This window comes from Meriones unguiculatus, chromosome X, assembly GCF_030254825.1.
Source record: "Meriones unguiculatus strain TT.TT164.6M chromosome X, Bangor_MerUng_6.1, whole genome shotgun sequence".
In the NCBI taxonomy this organism is placed as follows: domain Eukaryota; kingdom Metazoa; phylum Chordata; class Mammalia; order Rodentia; family Muridae; genus Meriones; species Meriones unguiculatus.
Window position 1 is genome coordinate 6,959,400 of NC_083369.1, and position 17,838 is coordinate 6,977,237.

Sequence of the window (17,838 nt, forward strand, 5' to 3'; positions counted from 1 at the left end):
TTTTACAATTGAAAAAATATGTTCAGGAGAGGGAATTATCATATTTCAGGTCATTCAGTCAATCAATAGCAAACTAGAATTGGGACCAAGGCCTGTCTGAGTAAAAATACTGTACAATAAAGAATAACTTAAAATTTTCACTAAAACTTCAAAAAGATGTACATTGTTGCATCACCCCAAGACACAAATAAGAATGTGATAACCTCCTCCTTGTGACTAGTTTGACTGCACATCTTATATACAATAAACTTAACTTCAAGACACACGAGTTGAATAACAGAGATTTGTGGCAGTAGAAAGAAAACAAAGGCAAACAATAACAAAATCGGGCAGGCCTAGTCAGCAACGAGTCTCAAAAACACTGCATAATATAGGAGTCAATAACCTATGTGCTTTTATTGAAGATTTAGTGGTACTGCTAATATTTATCAAAGCTTGTATTAATAAATGCTTTTATCTTCCTCAAAATCATGATCCCTACCTTTATAACAGAAGCACCAGCTCTGGAGAGTGGACTGTGAATCTGAGCTGCAGCAGCCATGTTGGCAATAGTATTGAGATGGTTCATCTGATTCATTGCCATGGCAACTGATGCATGAGGTAAGCTGACTGGAAGTAGGGGATGAGGCATCATCATAAATGGTAGATCCAGACCTAAAAGAGACAGTGTACATTAATTTTTTTTTTTACATAATGGCACTAGAAAGATTTTCTGAAGAATCTTTGTTCATTATTACTATCATTTTAAAATTGTTTTATTGTACTACAATAAATTTCGGGGCCAGAAGTACTATTGACAGTAGCTTGAGATGTTCACATAGTTTCTGGTATTTAACTTTCCTTAACAGATTCAATAGGTGAGTTAGTAAGGAAAAAAAAAAAAGATTACCTAAGATTCATATTATCGGGGGGGAGGGGCAAGATGGCGGAGCCGGGAGGACTCTCATTCTGAGGAGCAGCACAGCAGGATCAGCACAGTGACCAGCAATCAGAATTCTCGGCCATAAAACACAGTCATTGTGTTTCCCAGGTGAGAGGATACCCCACGGTGGGGGATTCAATAAGCTTTTAACTCACCCAGCTAAACCCCGGAAGAGATCCCGGTTCTGCCAGAAGCTTGGCTGCCAGCCACCAGCCCCAGCCCCAGCCCAGAGCCACAAGCCAGTGTCTCTGGTCACGGTCCCAGACTGAACCGTGTGCACCACACTATCAGAGACTGGAATTTTCAGTCGAGAGATAACCCCAGGGTACAGGAAACGATTGGGACCGGCCTTAGGTCACCCAGACATCCCCTGGAAAAGACTCGGGTTCCACGGGCACCCCAGGAGCCAGCCCGGAGCCAGAACCGGGGACCCAGATTCCGGCACAGAGCCCTGCCTGCCTGCGCGCCTGATTCGCCGCCGGAAATAGAAACGGCGGGTCTGATTTCAGAGCACTCAGCTCACCCCCAACCTGAAAAGGTCCCCGGAAAATTACCCAGCTTAGGGAGGCACTCAGGCTCCCAAAAGCCTCAAAGGCAGTTTCTGTGCACCAGACAGCTGGCAGAGACTGAGCCACCATCACACAGCTGTGCTCCAGGCACAGGCAGCTTCTGCGGCCAGCCAGCTGGCGGACACTGAGCAGTGTGCACCAGGGCAAAAAAAGACACTGAGAGTCCATGTCTCCAGAGAATCCACGGGGAAGGAAGCAAACTGTACTGACCTAAATTACCCAATCCTTCCCTAGAAAAAGTCTAGCAGTCTAGTGGGGCCAAGGCGCCAGCACTCAGCTGTGCTCCAGACATAGGCACAAACAGTTGAGGCGCGCCTGATGTCTAACTAGGTCACAGAAGCTGATCATTAAATTTACAACAAGAAACCCAGAAACAGGGCAGCTGCCCTCAGGACTTCCCTGGATGAGAGGAGAACCCTCTCGACTAACAAAGACCACAGTTACCACTCAGGTCTATATCCCTGAGGTGAGCAACTCCTGAAAAAACACTAGCCATCCAGGGACTATACCCAAAAAGCTGAGAAGACATCCTTCAGGAAAAACCAGCTTTCTGCAAAGGGGATTCTCTCCACCACAGGATCCCCAGGAACCACCAGAAAATAACCCCAAACTCCTAAGATAACACAATGGGTAGAGGCCAGCATAAAAGCTCAAGCAACAAAAGACAGAGCAATATGGCATCTCCAGAACCCAGTTACCCAGGGGCAAGTAGCCCTGGACACCCCACCATAACTGAAATCCAAGAAGATGACCTAACAACTATGCTCATGAAGATGATAACAGAGGAAACAAATAAGACTCGTAAAGACATAGAAGAAGATAAACTCAAACAGAATATTGCCATCCGTAAAGAAATAGAGGAAGCTGCAGCCAAACAGTTTATGGCCTTTAGAAAGGAAATGCTTAAAACACTGAATGAAATGATAGAAACAGAGTTGAAGGAACTAAAAGAAAAACAGGAAAGTACAATCAGACAGGTGAAGGAAGTAAACAAAACAACTCAAGACCTGAAGATAGAATTGGAAAAATTAAAGAAAACACAAATGGAAGAAATAACGGAAAGGAAGAATCTAGGGAAGAAAACAGGAACTACAGAGGTAAGCATAACCAACAGACTACAAGAGATGGAAGAAAGAATCTCAGGTGTAGAAGATACAATGGAAGAAATCGAGGTATCTGTCAAAGACAATGTTAAATCCGAAAAATTCCTGACACAGACCGTCCAAGAAATGCAAGACAATATGAAAAGACAAAACCTAAGAATAATAGGTATAGAGGAAAAAGAAGACTCCCTTCTCCAAGGCCCAGAAAATATTTTCAACAAAATCATCGAACAAAATTTCCCCAAGCTAAAGGAGAGGCCAATTAGAATACATGAGGCCTACAGAACACCCAACAAATTTGACCAGAAAAAAAAATCCTCCCGGCACATAATAATCAAAACAGTAAGTATACAGAACAAACAAAAAATACTAAAAGCTGCAAGGGAAAAAGTCCAAGTTACATATAATGGCAAACCCATTAGAATCACACCTGACTTTTCAACGGAGACTATGAAAGCCAGAAGGGCCTGGACGGATATCATGCAGACCCTAAGAGAACACAGATGTCAGCCCAGGCTACTATACCCAGCAAAACTCTCAGTCCTCATAGATGGAGAAAACAAGATATTCAATGACAAAAACAAATTTCAACAATACCTACAAACAAATCCAGCATTACAGAAGACACTGGAAGGGAAAATACAACCCAAGAAAGCTAGCTACATTCAAGAAAACACAGGAAATAAATAACCTCACTTCAGTAAAACAAAAAGCAACCAAGCACACAACCTGATGACCACAGCCAACATCAAAATCAAGAGATCTAACAGCCACTGGTCATTAATCTCTCTCAACATCAATGGACTCAACTCTCCAATAAAAAGACACAGATTAACAGAATGGATACGTAAACAAAACCCAGCAATCTGCTGCATACAAGAAACACACCTAAGACACAAAGATAGACATTACCTGAGGGTAAAGGGTTCGAAGACGACTTTCCAAGCAAACGGACCCAAGAAGCAAGCAGGAGTAGCCATTCTAATATCTGATAAAATAGACTTTCAACCAAAATTAATCAAAAGAGATGGGGAAGGACACTTCATACTCATCAAGGGAAAATTCCACCAGGAAGACATCACAATCCTGAACATCTATGCCCCAAATACAAGGGCACCCACATTTGTGAAAGAAACATTGATAAAATTTAAACCACATATAGATTCTCACACATTAATAGTGGGAGACTTTAACACCCCACTCTCAACAAAGGACAGGTCAACAAAACAGAAATTAAACAAAGAAACACTGTCTCTGATAGAGGTCATGAATCAGATGGACCTAATAGACATTTACAGAACTTTACACCCAAACACAAAAGAATTTACCTTCTTCTCAGCACCTCATGGAACCTTCTCCAAAATAGACCATAGACCACATAGTTGGACACAAAGCGAGCCTCAACAGATACAAGAAGATTGAAATAATCCCATGTATCTTGTCTGATCACCATGGAATAAAGCTGGACCTCAACAATAACAGAAATAACAAAAAGCCTACACACACATGGAAACTGAACAACTTGTTACTAAATGACAGCTGTGTCAGGGAAGAAATAAAGAAAGAAATTAAAGTCCATCTAGAAATCAATGAAAATGAAGACACAACATATCCAAACTTGTGGGACACACTGAAAGCAGTGCTAAGAGGAAAGTTCATAGCACTAAGTGCCTTCAAGAAGAAATTCGAGACAGCTCATTCAAGCACCCTAATGGCTCACTTAAAAACCCTAGAAAAAGAAGAAGCAGACACACCAAGAAGGAGTAGACGGCTGGAAATAATCAAACCCAGGGCTGAAATCAATCAACTGGAAACAAATAAAACAATTCAAAGAATCAATGAAACTAAGAGCTGGTTCTTTGAGAAAATCAACAAGATCGACAAACCCTTAGCCAGGCTAACTAAAAGGCAGAGAGACACCACCCAAATCAACAAAATCAGAAATGAAAAGGGGGATATAACTACAGACACTGAGGAAATCCAAACAATCATTAGGACTTACTTCAAAAGTCTATATGCCACAAAATTTGAAAATCTAAATGAAATGGACAATTTTCTTGATCGATTTGACTTACCAAAGCTGAATCAGGACCAGGTAAATCAACTAAATAGTCCTATATCCCCCAAAGAAATAGAAGTGGTCATCAAAAGTCTCCCATCCAAAAACAGCCCAGGACCAGATGGCTTCACCGCAGCATTCTACCAGACCTTCAAAGAAGAGCTAACACCAATTCTCTTCAAACTATTCCACAAAATAGAAACAGAAGGAATATTACCAAATTCATTCTATGAAGCCACAGTCACCTTCTTACCTAAACCTCACAAAGACTCAACAAAGAAAGAGAATTTCCGGCCAATCTCCCTTATGAACATTGATGCAAAAATACTTAATAAAATACTTGCAAACCGAATACAAGAACACATCAAAGATATTATCCACTATGACCAAGTAGGCTTCATCCCAGGTATGCAGGGTTGGTTCAATATACGGAAATCCATCAATGTGATCCACCATATTAACAAACTGAAAGAAAAAAACCACATGATAATCTCCCTAGATGCTGAAAAAGCCTTTGACAAAATCCAACATCCATTCATGTTCAAAGTATTGGAGAGATGAGGGATACAAGGCACATATCTAAACATAGTAAAGGCGATATACAGCAAGCCTATAGCCAACATCAAACTGAACGGAGAGAAACTTAAAGCAATCCCATTGAAATCAGGGAGAAGACAAGGCTGCCCACTCTCTCCATATCTCTTCAACATAGTGCTGGAAGTCCTTGCTAGAGCAATAAGACAGTTGAAGGAGATCAAGGGGATACAGATGGGAAAGGAAGAAGTCAAATTATCACTATTTGCAGGTGATATGATAGTATACGTGAGTGACCCCAAAAACTCTACCAGGGAACTCCTACAGCTGATAAACACATTCAGCAAAGTGGCCGGATACAAAATTAACTCAAAAAAATCAGTAGCCCTCCTGTATACAAAAGACAAAAGAGCTGAGAAAGAAATTAGGGAAACAACACCCTTCACAATAGCCACAAATGACATAAGGTACCTCGGAGTAACCCTAACCAAGGAAGTCAAAGACTTGTATGAAAAAAATTTCAAATCTCTGAAGAAAGAATTAGAAGAAGATATGAGAAGATGGAAAGATCTCCCATGCTCGTGGCTTGGCAAGATTAACATAGTAAAAATGGTCCTCTTACCAAAAGCAATCTACAGATTCAATGCAATGCCCATCAAATTACCAACACAATTCTTTACAGACCTGGAAAGAAAAATTCTCAACTTCATATGGAATAACAAGAAACCCAGAATTGCTAAAACAATCCTCTACAATAAAAGATCTTCCGGAGGTATCTCCATCCCTGATCTTAAGTTGTACTATAAAGCAACAGTTTTAAAAACTGCATGGTACTGGCATAGAAACAGAATGGTGGATCAATGGAACCGAACAGAGGACCCAGAAATAAACCCACACACTTATGGACACCTGGTCTTTGACAAACACGCCAAAACCATACAATGGAAAAAAGATAGCATCTTCAACAAATGGTGCTGGACTAACTGGATGTCTACATGTAGAAAAATGAAAATAGATCCATACTTGTCACCCTGCACAAAACTGAAGTCCAAGTGGATCAAAGACCTCAACATAAAACCAGACACATTAAATCGGCTTGAAAAAAAATTGGGAAATACTCTAGAACTCATTGGTACAGGGGAAAACTTCCTGAACAAAACACCAACAGCACAGGCTCTAAGAGCAACAGTCAATAAATGGGACCTCATGAAACTGAAAAGCTTCTGTAAAGCAAAGGACACCGTCATCAAAACAAAGCGACCACCTACAGATTGGGAAAGAATCTTCACCAACCCTTTATCGGATAGAGGACTCATATCCAGTATATATAAAGAACTAAAGAAGCTGAAAAGCAGCAAACAAAGTAATCCACTTAAAAAATGGGGAACAGAGCTAAACAGAGAATTCTCTGTAGAGGAATACCAAATGGCAGAGAAGCACTTAAAGAAATGCTTAACCTCACTAGCCATTAGGGAAATGCAAATCAAAACAACCCTGAGATTTCACCTTACACCCATGAGAATGGCCAAGATCAAAAACTCAAGTGACAACACATGCTGGAGAGGTTGTGGAGAAAGGGGAACCCTTCTCCACTGCTGGTGGGAATGTAAACTTGTACAACTACTCTGGAAATCAATCTGGCACTTTCTCAGACAACTAGGAATAGCGCTTCCTCAAGATCCAGCCATACCACTACTGGGCATATATCCAAAAGAGGCTCAAGTACACAAAAAGGACATTTGCTCAACCATGTTTGTAGCAGCTTTATTTGTAATAGCCAGAAGCTGGAAACAACCCAGATGCCCCTCAACTGAAGAATGGATGCAGAAATTGTGGTACATCTACACAATGGAATATTACTCAGCAATGAAAAATAAGGAAATCATGAAATTTGCAGGTAAATGGTGGGATCTGGAAAGGATCATCTTGAGTGAGTTGGCCCAGAAGCAAAAAGACACACATGGTATATACTCACTCATATAGACATACAACATAGGACAAACCCACTAAAACCTGTGCATCTAAAGAAACTAAGCAAGAGAGAGGACCCTAACTAAAATGTCCAATCCCCATCCAGAAAGGCAAAGAGGATGGACATCAGAAGAAGAAGAAAACAGGAAACAACCTAGGAACCTACCACAGAGGGCCTCTGAAAGCCTCTGCCCTTCAGACTATCAAAGCAGAGGCTGAGCCTGATGGGCAACTGTTGGGCAGAGTGAATGGAATTTTAGGTAAGAACTGGGAAATAGTAAGATCTGGAGAGGACAGGGTCTCCACAAGGAGAGCAACAGAACAAGAAAATTTGAACACAGGGAACTTCCCAGAGACTCATACTCCAACCAAGGACTATTCATGGAGATAACCTAGAACCCCTGCACAGATGTAGCCCAGGGCAGTTCAGAGTCCAATTGGGTTACATAGTAATGTGAAGAGGGACTGCCTCTGACATAATCTGATTGGCCTGCTCTTTGATCACCTCCCTCTGGGGGGGAGCAGCCTTACCAGGCCATAGTAGAGGACAATGCAGCCACTTTTGATGTGAACTGACAGACTAAGATCAGAAAGGAATGGAGAACCTCCCCTATTAGTGGACTTGGGGAGTGGCATGCAAGCAGAGGGAGGAGGGAGGGTGGGGTTGGGAGGAGGGAGGGGTTTATGGGGGGATGCAGAATGAATAAAGTGTAATTGATGAAAAATTTAAGAAAAAAGGGAAAAAATAATTTAAGAACCTTAAATGACTTTCAAAAGTGGAGGAAAACATGGAGTTAGTCAATTGGCATGGAGCACGTCTAGCCCCTGGGGGCAATGGTCTCCTGAACCTACTCAGACCTCAGATACCGCCACTGCTAGTTCTAGAACTGACGCAGGATGTTTCAAAGAGGGGGTTAAGGCTTCTCATAATATTTCCTATAAGCCCACACCTGTTTGTCTATATCCCCCATTTTTATTCATTATTAGCCAGATAGAGACAAGTAATTGTGGTAATGATACTTGCTTTTTTGCCCAATGCCGGAATGCTAGTAAATTTAGGTATGTCCTGGTTACTCGCATGCCTCATTAGGTGCCTGTGCCCATTGATGTCCCTCACGCTATGACTCTCTTCAGACAGAAAAGGGATCTTGGAACTACAGCCACCATTGTTACTACCATCTCATTGGTGGCTGTTGGAGCTACCACCAGGGCATTAGCCATGAGTCATACTGGGCAGACTGCTCAGACCCTGAATAATCATTTAGCCAATGTAGCTCATGCCTTAGTTGTACATAAAGGAATTAATGCTCAACTAAAAGGAGGTTTGATGGTGTTCAATCAGAGGATTGACCTCGTGCAGGAGCAAATTGATACCCTATGGCAAATCGCTCAACTTGGCTGTCAATGAAAATATGCTGGACTTTGAGTCACTAGCATATAACATGAGAATTTTTCCTGTGCTTCAAATCTGTCTAAACAATTGTCTAGCTATATTTTAGGTAATTGGACTGGAGAATTCGATACTACGATGGAGCAGCTGAGAGTGGCCATTGTCACAGTAAATTCTACCAGAGTGGACACAGGACTAGCCACAGGATTATCATCATGGATTGCTGCAGCCATGAATCATCTGAAGGAATGGGTGGGCATGGGAGCGTTAGCAGGCCTTCTGGTGTTGGTCTCCTTGGTTTGCCTGTGGTATATATGCAAGATTAGAGTCTCACAACAGTGTGATGCAGCCATGATCATTCAGGCCTTTACAGCCATTGAAGCAGGTCATTTTCCCCAAGCATGGTTGGCTACCATAAAAAGCTAAAATGTTATGCTCAGGATGTGAGGCTAAGCACTGCACTCAGGGTCAGCTGCTTTGGACCCAGAGAAGAGCATGTCTGATTGCATGCGGGTTGATACCCCAGGTCCCGCCTCTGAGAAAAAGGTATCAGACGGGTCCGATGCTCTTTGGGTGGATGACACCTAAATGAACATCGGTACAAAGTCCCAATTTATTTCTAATATCAGAGATCAGACCTCTACTCTTGCCTGATGCGTCTAAAACAAAAAGGGGGAACTGTAGAGAGCTGCGGAATGCTGTGCCTTAAAGAAGGAGCTGGTTTCTGCCTTCCACCTTCCCGATGGTGAGTACTCTCTATCACAAACAACTCTATATTTGGCTAAGGCTGAGGATCTGGCTTGCTTCCATGTATGTGGACCTATCTGCATTGCCCACGTGGCACGCCTGGGTTGGCTACCCAGAGGCTATTTAAGCTGTGGGCTGGCTTTCCCCAGGGTCCGAGGATTGTTCAAGGTTCCTGAATAAACTGCATTGAAAAAAAAAATTCGCATTATCAAACACATTCCTTCAACAGAAGAAATGCTTATAACTGATTTTAAATCTTTTTAATAGAGTAAGTATTATGCTAGAATAACAACATGACTTCTATTCTAATAGCAAACATTAATATTGTTTAATATTAGCAGGAATCCAATGCTTTCTGATACAAGTTGAAATAATTTTCATGTGTTTTTAATATCTGGAAGAATAACTCTCAACTATTACCTATTCTACATGTTGTGGTCAGACATGTCATTAGGTAAAATGTTGCAAACTAAAATAGTTATATACTTATTGATTATTAAGTTGTCAGAATTCAGAAGTATCTTTAAGCAGATATAAAATAAAGTTACATTAACCAGGTGAATTTTAACATTTTAAAAAGTATTTTAATTATTTTCTTTTACAGTGTCTTCCTATTTTGGAAGAATTCAAAAACCCTTAACATATGTTCCAAAATAGTATTATTTACTTTTTACAGTTTTCTATAGGCTATGGAAATATTATTATGGAGAGTACTCATATTGATCCTACTTATTAGGATTTTTTCTTCACATGTATTAACAAAAATGGAACAAGGTGTACTTTCAGAAGACACTGATATCTACTTTATCAAAAGATTAGTAGTAGTAATACCATCAAACATATTATTTAGAATATAGTTTCTTCCACTCTGTGAATATGTGTGTTTCACATAAAACTTTAAAATAAACTACAACTTAATGAGAAGCTGAAAGGAAAAAATGGAGTTATTTGAGGTCTGTCTTCTGAATTCAATTGTGATGGTTAATTTAAAGCTGTCAGAAAGTACGCTGGAAGCATAAAGATAGTAAAACACAAGTTCAGATTATAGGTTCTTACAACACGTAAGTGACCATTGGAATTTTAAAACCTTCCTAAATCGCTGGATCTTGAGGTAGCACTATTCCTAATTGTCTGAGAAAGCACCAGATTGATTTCCAAAGTGGTTGTAAATGTTTACATTCCCAACTGCAATGGAGGAGGGTTCCTCTTTCTCCACATCCTCTCTAGTATGTGTTGTCATTCGAGTTTTTGATCTTAGCTATTCTGACTGAATTTTTTCTTTAAAGGTCTGTAAAGAATTATGTTGGTAATGTGATGGGAATTGCATTGAATCTGTAGATTGTTTTTGGTAATTTGGCCATTTTTACTTTGTTAATCCTGCCAGGCCATGAGCATGGGAGATCTTTCCCTCTTCTGATATCTTCTTCTATTTCTTTCTTCAGAGACTGAAAGGTTTTTTTTTTTTTCCATAGAAGTTTTTTACTTGTTTGTTTAGAGTGACACCAAGGTACTTTAAGTCCTTTGTAGCTATTGTGAAAGGTGTTGTTTCGCTAATTTCTTTCTCAGCCCTTTTGCATTTTGTATAAAGGAGGACTACTGATTTTTTTTTAGTTGATTTTTTATCTAGCCACTTGGCTGAAGGTGTTTATCAGCTGTAGAAGTTCCTTGGTGGGATTTTTGGGGTCACTCATGTATACTATAATATCATCTGCAAATACTGATACTTTGACTTCTTCCTTTCAGAACTGAATCCCTTTGATCTCCTTTAATTGTCTAATTGCTCTAGCAAGAACTTTAAGTACTATAAAAGGTATGGAGAGAGTGGGCAGCCTTGCCTTGTCCCTGATTTCACTGGGACTGATTTAAGTTTCTCTCTGTTGAGTTTGATGTTGGCTATAGGCTTACTGTATATTGCCTTTACTATGTTTTGGTAAGTGCCTCGTATCCCTGATCTCTCCAGGACTTACAACATAAATGAATGTTGGATTTTATCAAATGCTTTTCAGCATCTATAGAGATTATCATGTAGTCTTTTTCTTGTTACCTCAAGATCCAGCTATACCACTCTTAGACCTATATCCAAAATATGCTCAAGTACACAAAAAGAACATTTGCTCAACCATGTTTTTAGCAGCTTTATTTGTATTAGCCAGAAAATATCCAGAACCTGAAAACAACCCAGATGTCCCTCAGTTGAGGAATGGATACAGAAATTGTGGTACATTTACACAATGGACACCACTCAGCAATTAAAAACAAAGAAATCATGAAATCTGCAGGCAAATGGTGGCATCTAGAAATTATCATCCTGAGTGAGGTATCCCAGAAGCAAAAAGACACACATGTTATATACTCACTTATAAGTTGATATTAAACTTTTAATATAGGATAATCATACTAAAATCTGTACACCTAATGAAGCTAATCAGGAAGGAGGAACCGGGGCAAGATGTTCAGTCTTCATTCAGAAAGGCAAATGAAATGGACTTCAGAAGAGGGAGAAAACAGGGAACAGGCAGGGAGCCTATCAGAGAGGGCCTCTGAAAGACTCTACTCATCAGGGTATCAAAGGGAAAGGGGAACCCTTCTCCATTGCTGGTGGGAATGTAAACTTGTACAACCACTCTGGAAATCAATCTGGCACTTTCTCAGACAACTAGGAATAGCGCTTCCTCAAGATCCAGCCATACCACTCCTAGGCATATATCCAAAAGAGGCTCAAGTACACAAAAAGGACATTTGCTCAACCATGTTTGTAGCAGCTTTATTTGTAATAGCCAGAAGCTGGGAACAACCCAGATGTCCCTCAACTGAAGAATGAATGCAGAAATTGTGGTACATCTATACAATGGAATATTACTCAGCAATGAAAAATAAGGAAATCATGAAATTTGCAGGTAAATGGTGGGATCTGGAAAGGATCATCCTGAGTGAGTTGTCCCAGAAGCAAAAAGACACATACAGTATATACTCACTCATATAGACATACAACATAGGACAAACCCACTAAAATCTGTGCATCTAAAGAAACTAAGCAAGAGAGAGGACCCTAACTAAAACGGTCAATCCCCATTCTGAAAGGCAAAGAGGATGGATATCAGAAGAAGAAGAAGAAAACAGGAAACAACCTAGGAACATTCTGCAGAGGGCTTCTGAAAGCCAGAAGAAGAAAACAGGAAACAAACTAGGAACCTGCCACAGAGGGCCTCTGAAAGCCTCTGCCCTGCAGACTATCAAAGCAGATGCTGAGCCTGGTGGCCAACTGTTGGTCAGAGTGAATGGAATTTTATGTAAGAACTGGGAAATAGTAAGAGCTGGAGAGGACAGGGTCTCCACAAGGAGAACAACAGAGCAAGAAAGTTTGAACACAGGGAACTCCAACCAAGGACTATTCATGGAGATAACTTAGAACCCCTTCACAGATGTAGCCCGTGGTAGTTCACTGTCCAAGTGGGTTACATAGTAATGGGAAGAGGGACTGCCTCTGACATAATCTGATTGGCCTGCTCTTTGACCACCTCCCCCTGATGGGGGAGCAGCCTTACCAGGCCACAGTAAAGGACAATGCAGCCACTTTTGATCAGAACTGATAGACTAAGATCAGAAAGGAGAGAAGAACCTCCCCTATCAGTGGACTTGGAGAGTGGCATGCATGCAGAAAGTGGAGGGAGGATGGGATCAGGAGGGGAGGAGGGAGGAGCTTATGGGGGGATACAAAATGAATAAAGTGTAATTAATAAAAAAAATACATACAGAGATTCATAGCCAAACTTTTTGCAGAATTTAGGGAATCTTATGAAAGAAAGGGGAGATAGGAAGACCTGGAATGGACAGTAGCCTTACAAGGAGAGCAACAGAACCAAAAAGTCTGGGCACAGTGGTCTTTTCTGAGGGTTTCCCAATATTAGGAACAGGGACCATCTCTGACATTAACTCATGTGCTGGCTCTTGGATCACCTCCACCTGAGGGGTGAGCAGCCTTACCAGTCCACAGAGGAAGAAAATGAAGCCAGTCCTTATGAGACCTGATAGAATAGGGTCAGATAAAAGGGGAGGAGGACCTTTCTTATCATTGAACTGGGGGAGGGGCATAAGAGACAGATAAGGTGGGATGGGGAGGATATGGAGGACAGGTCTACAGCTGGGATACAAAGTGAATAAACTATAATAAATAAAAATAAATTATAAAATTAAAGAAACTTCCTAAATTATAAATACACTTGTTCCCAATGTTTCTGTTGCAGACAGCCATGAAATAGAATCATCATAGCTTTAGAAGGGCTAAAAGATTCCTAGAAATTTAAATTATATATGAAAATCAAGAAAGAAAATGTTTTTGTATTCCTTATGACTATTTGCTGGATAAGACTTTTTAAAATTCCTTATCCATGTTGGGTTATAGTGTTCAACATTTAAATATATTTTAGGAGCAATTTGCCACAGCAATGTTTTAGTTATAATAGATTTTTTCCATGGAATTATTAAGTTATTATCAGCACAAGGTTAACAACAATGACTTCAAAATGGCCTTCCCTACTATATTGCATTTATTTTTATTCCTCCAATGAATAATAAAAATAAGTATTAATTTCAATTGACATGTTCTTTATAATACATTTTTATGTAATCCACAACAATCTATAGGGAGTTATTGTTTCTGCGATTCCTTTTTAATTATTTAAATATAAATTGATAGATAAAAACAATTTGTATTAATTATGAGTACAAAGTGGCATTATAGTGAAGTATTGAATGTGGTCAACAGCATTTGCCTATTCATCTTTTCAAATTCATATAATTCTGAAGAATATTATTCTAATTGAAATAAACTAGACACATAAAGATCACATGATCTCTCATATATGTGGAAACTCATAAAGTAGAAATTACTTGCCAGCCATACTAAATATTTCCATATTCATTTATTTATATACCTCCCTAATAATACCTTTTAATCTATGATGATGAAGTATTAAGTAACACAATAATTAAGTAGAATTCCACTATATAAGTGGCTGTTTACATGCAATAGACAGTTTTCTTAATGATGCATTTTAATAAGAATCTATTTCTTTAAATTTGTTAATGTGAATTTTATGGCCCTTATTGAGATTATCTTGGTGCTGTCCTGTGTGAATTTAAGAATATGTATTATTCTGTTATTGGAGAAAGTAATTTAAAATGTGTATTGAATTCAGTTGTTCAATTGTGTTGCTCAGTTCAATTACACCCTTCTAGATATATCAATTAATTCTAGGTAGGTGACAAAGTAGACTCATTCATTCCCTTTAAGTTATCGTTTTCTTTTAAATAATTTAACAGTTATACAGTGCAAGAATAGGTAAGGTATGGCATTTTAAAAGAAATTGATAACTTTATTTTATTGCTCTGAATTTGCAAATACATGTAGTTACTCCAGGTTTTTTTGATTACTACTGCATGGGAGCCATTACACTTTTTCTTGTGATTACTAAATATATCTACATTCATATTTAAAATTTATTTTAGGATATATATTTTTGGTTCTTCTTTTGTTATTCTTTCTTAATATCTTTGTTGTTTTTAATATCTTATGGCTACTGTTAGTTTTCCTACATTTTGGTCAGTTTTCATATATATTTGGAACTCATTAAATGTAGTTGGAAATATTCCTACCTAAATACATGGATAGTACAAATGCCATATAAAAGAGTATTTTCAAATCTTCTCTCTTAGTGTAATTTATTTCACTTACCTACAAGGGTTAATCATGAAATCAGCTTTGTTTATGAACAGCCTATTATGGTACATTAAGAATAAGAAAACTTTCCCTAAATTCTTTCTCAGCTTCTTTATCTTTTGTGTACAGGAGGGTTTCTGACTTTTTTTTTTTTTTTTTTTTTTACTTAATTTTGTATCCAGCCACTTTGCTGACTGGGTTGATCAGCTGAAGGAGCTCTCTGGTAGAATGTTTGGAGTCACTTATGTATACTATCATATCATCTGCTAATAGTGATACTTTGACTACATACAATCAGATTTGTATCCCCTGTTCTCCTTTAGTTTTCTTATTGCTTTAGCTAGAACTTAAGTACTATGTTGAAGAGATAAAGAGAGAGTGGGGATCCTTAATTTGTCCCTGATTTCAGAGGGATTGATTTAAGTTTCTCTCCATTTAGATTGATGTTGGTTATAAGCTTGCTTTATATTGCCTTTACTATGTTTACATATGTGCTTTATATCCCGAATATGTCCAAGATTTTAAACCCAAACAAGTGTTCGGTTTTGTCAAATATTTTTTCGTCATTTAAAGAGGTAATCATACCGTTTTTTTCAGTTTGTTTACATAGTGGATTACATTGATGGATTTCTGTATATTCACCCACCCCTGCATACCTGAAATGAAGCCTACTTGATCATGGTGGATGATATCTTTGATGTGTTCTTGGATGCTGTTTGCAAGTATTTTGCTGAGTATTTTTGTGTCAACATTCATAAGTGAAATTTATCTGAAGTTCACTTTCTTTGTAGGGTCTTTGTGCAGTTTAGGTATCAAGGTGACTGTGGCCTCATAGAATGAGGTTGTTAATGTTACTTCTATTTCTATTTTGTGGAATAGTTTAAAGAGTATTGGCTCTTCTTTGAAGGTCTGGTAGGATTCTGTGCTGAAACTGTCTGGCCTTGGGCCTTTTTGGGGGGAACGGGTGAGAGTTTTGATGAATGCTTCTATTTCCTTAGGGGATATAGGGCTATTTAATTTATTACCTGATCTTGATTAAGCTTTGGTAAATGTAATCTATCAAGAAAATTATTTATTTCCTTTATATTTTCAAATTTTGTTGCTTATCTGCTTTTAAAGTTGGAACTAATGATTCTTTGAGTTTCCTCAGGGTCTGTTGTTATGTGCCTATTTTCATTGCTGATTTTGTTGATTTGGACAGTGCCCTCTCTCTTTTAGTTAGTTTGGCTAAGAGTAAGTCTATCTTGTTGATTTTCTCAAAGAACCAACTCTTGGTTTCGCTGAGTCTCTGAATTATTCTATTTTTTATAATTTATTTATTTCAGCCCTGAGTTTTATTATTTACAGATGTCTATTCCTCTTGGGTGTGTCAGCTTCTTTTTCATTCTAGTGTTTTCAAATGTGTAATTAAGTTGCATGTATGAGGTGTCTCAACTTTTTTTTATGAAGGCACATAGTGTTATGGACATTCCTTTAGAAACAACACCCTTCACAATAGCCACAAATAACATAAAGCTCCTTGGTGTGACTCTAACCAAGCATGTGAAAGACCTGTATGGAGGAAATTCAAGTCTCTGATAAAAGAAATTGAATAAGAAATCAGAATCTGGAAAGATCTCCGAATCTCATTGATAAGTTACAATTAACATAGTAAAAATGGCCATTCTACAAAAAGAAATCTACAGATTCAATGCAAACAATCCCCATCAAAATACCAACACAATTGTTTACAGAATTTGAAGGAAAATGCTTTTATAATTTTTTATATTAATTACAGTTTATTTACTTTTTATACCAGCTGTAGCCCCTTTTCTCATTCCCTCCCAATCAAACACTCCATCCCTCAATTCCTATAAGGTCTCATCAGGACTGGCTGCATTGTCTTCCTCTGTGGCCTGGCAAGGCTGTTCCCTGCTCAGGGGGAGGTGAACAAACAGCCAGCCACTGAGTTCATGTCAGAGATGGTCCCTGTTCCCCTTACTAGGGTACCCACTTTCATACTGTGCTGCCATGGGCTACATCTGAGCACGGGTTCTAGATTATATCCATGAATGATATTTGGTTGGAGTATCAGACTCAGAACAGACCCCTGTGCCCAGATTTTTTGGTTCTATTGCTCTGCTTGTGGAGCTACTGGTCCCTCCAGGTCTTATTATCTCCCCCTTCTTTCATAAGATTCCCTGCACTCTGCCCAAAGTTTGGTTATGAGTCTCAGCATCTGCTTTTGATACACTGCTGGGTAGAGTGTTTCAAGTAATCCAATTAAAAAATGGGGTATAGAGCTAAACAGAGAATTCTCAACTGAAGAATACCGAAGTTCAGAGAAACACTTAAATGCTCAATGTCCTTAGTCATCAGGGAAATGCAAATCAAAATTAAACTGTGATTTCACCTTACACCCATCAGAATTTCTAAGATCAAAAACTCAAGTGACAACATATGCTGGAGAGGTTATGGAGAAAGGGGATCCCTACTCCATTGCTGGTGGGAATGTAAAGTTAAACAACCACTTTGGAAAGAATATCTCTTAATTTCATATGGAAAAACAAAACAACCCAGAACTGCTAAAACAATCCTGTACAGTACAAGATCTGGAGGTGTCTCCATCCGTGACTTCAAAGGACACTATAGAGTAACAGTAATAAAAATGACATGCTACTGTCATAAATACAGACTGGTGGATCAATGGAATCAAATAGAAGATCCACAAATAAACTCACACACACCTATGGATACTTGATTTTTGACCAAAAAAAGAAAAAAGAAAAAGAAAAAGAAAAAGAAAAAATATCATATACTAGAAAAAAACAGCATCTTCAAGGAA

General features: G+C 38.8%; 1 protein-coding gene across 1 annotated transcript in view; it reads right to left on the reverse strand.

The window, feature by feature from the left end:
* Window positions 1-17,838, reverse strand: part of Dach2 (dachshund family transcription factor 2) — a 691,399-nt gene that overhangs the window by 170,746 nt on the left and 502,815 nt on the right. The window contains exon 6 of the mRNA XM_060375452.1: window positions 482-654. Coding sequence (XP_060231435.1) covers window positions 482-654 — 173 coding nt within the window. The remainder of the gene's footprint in view (window positions 1-481; window positions 655-17,838) is intronic.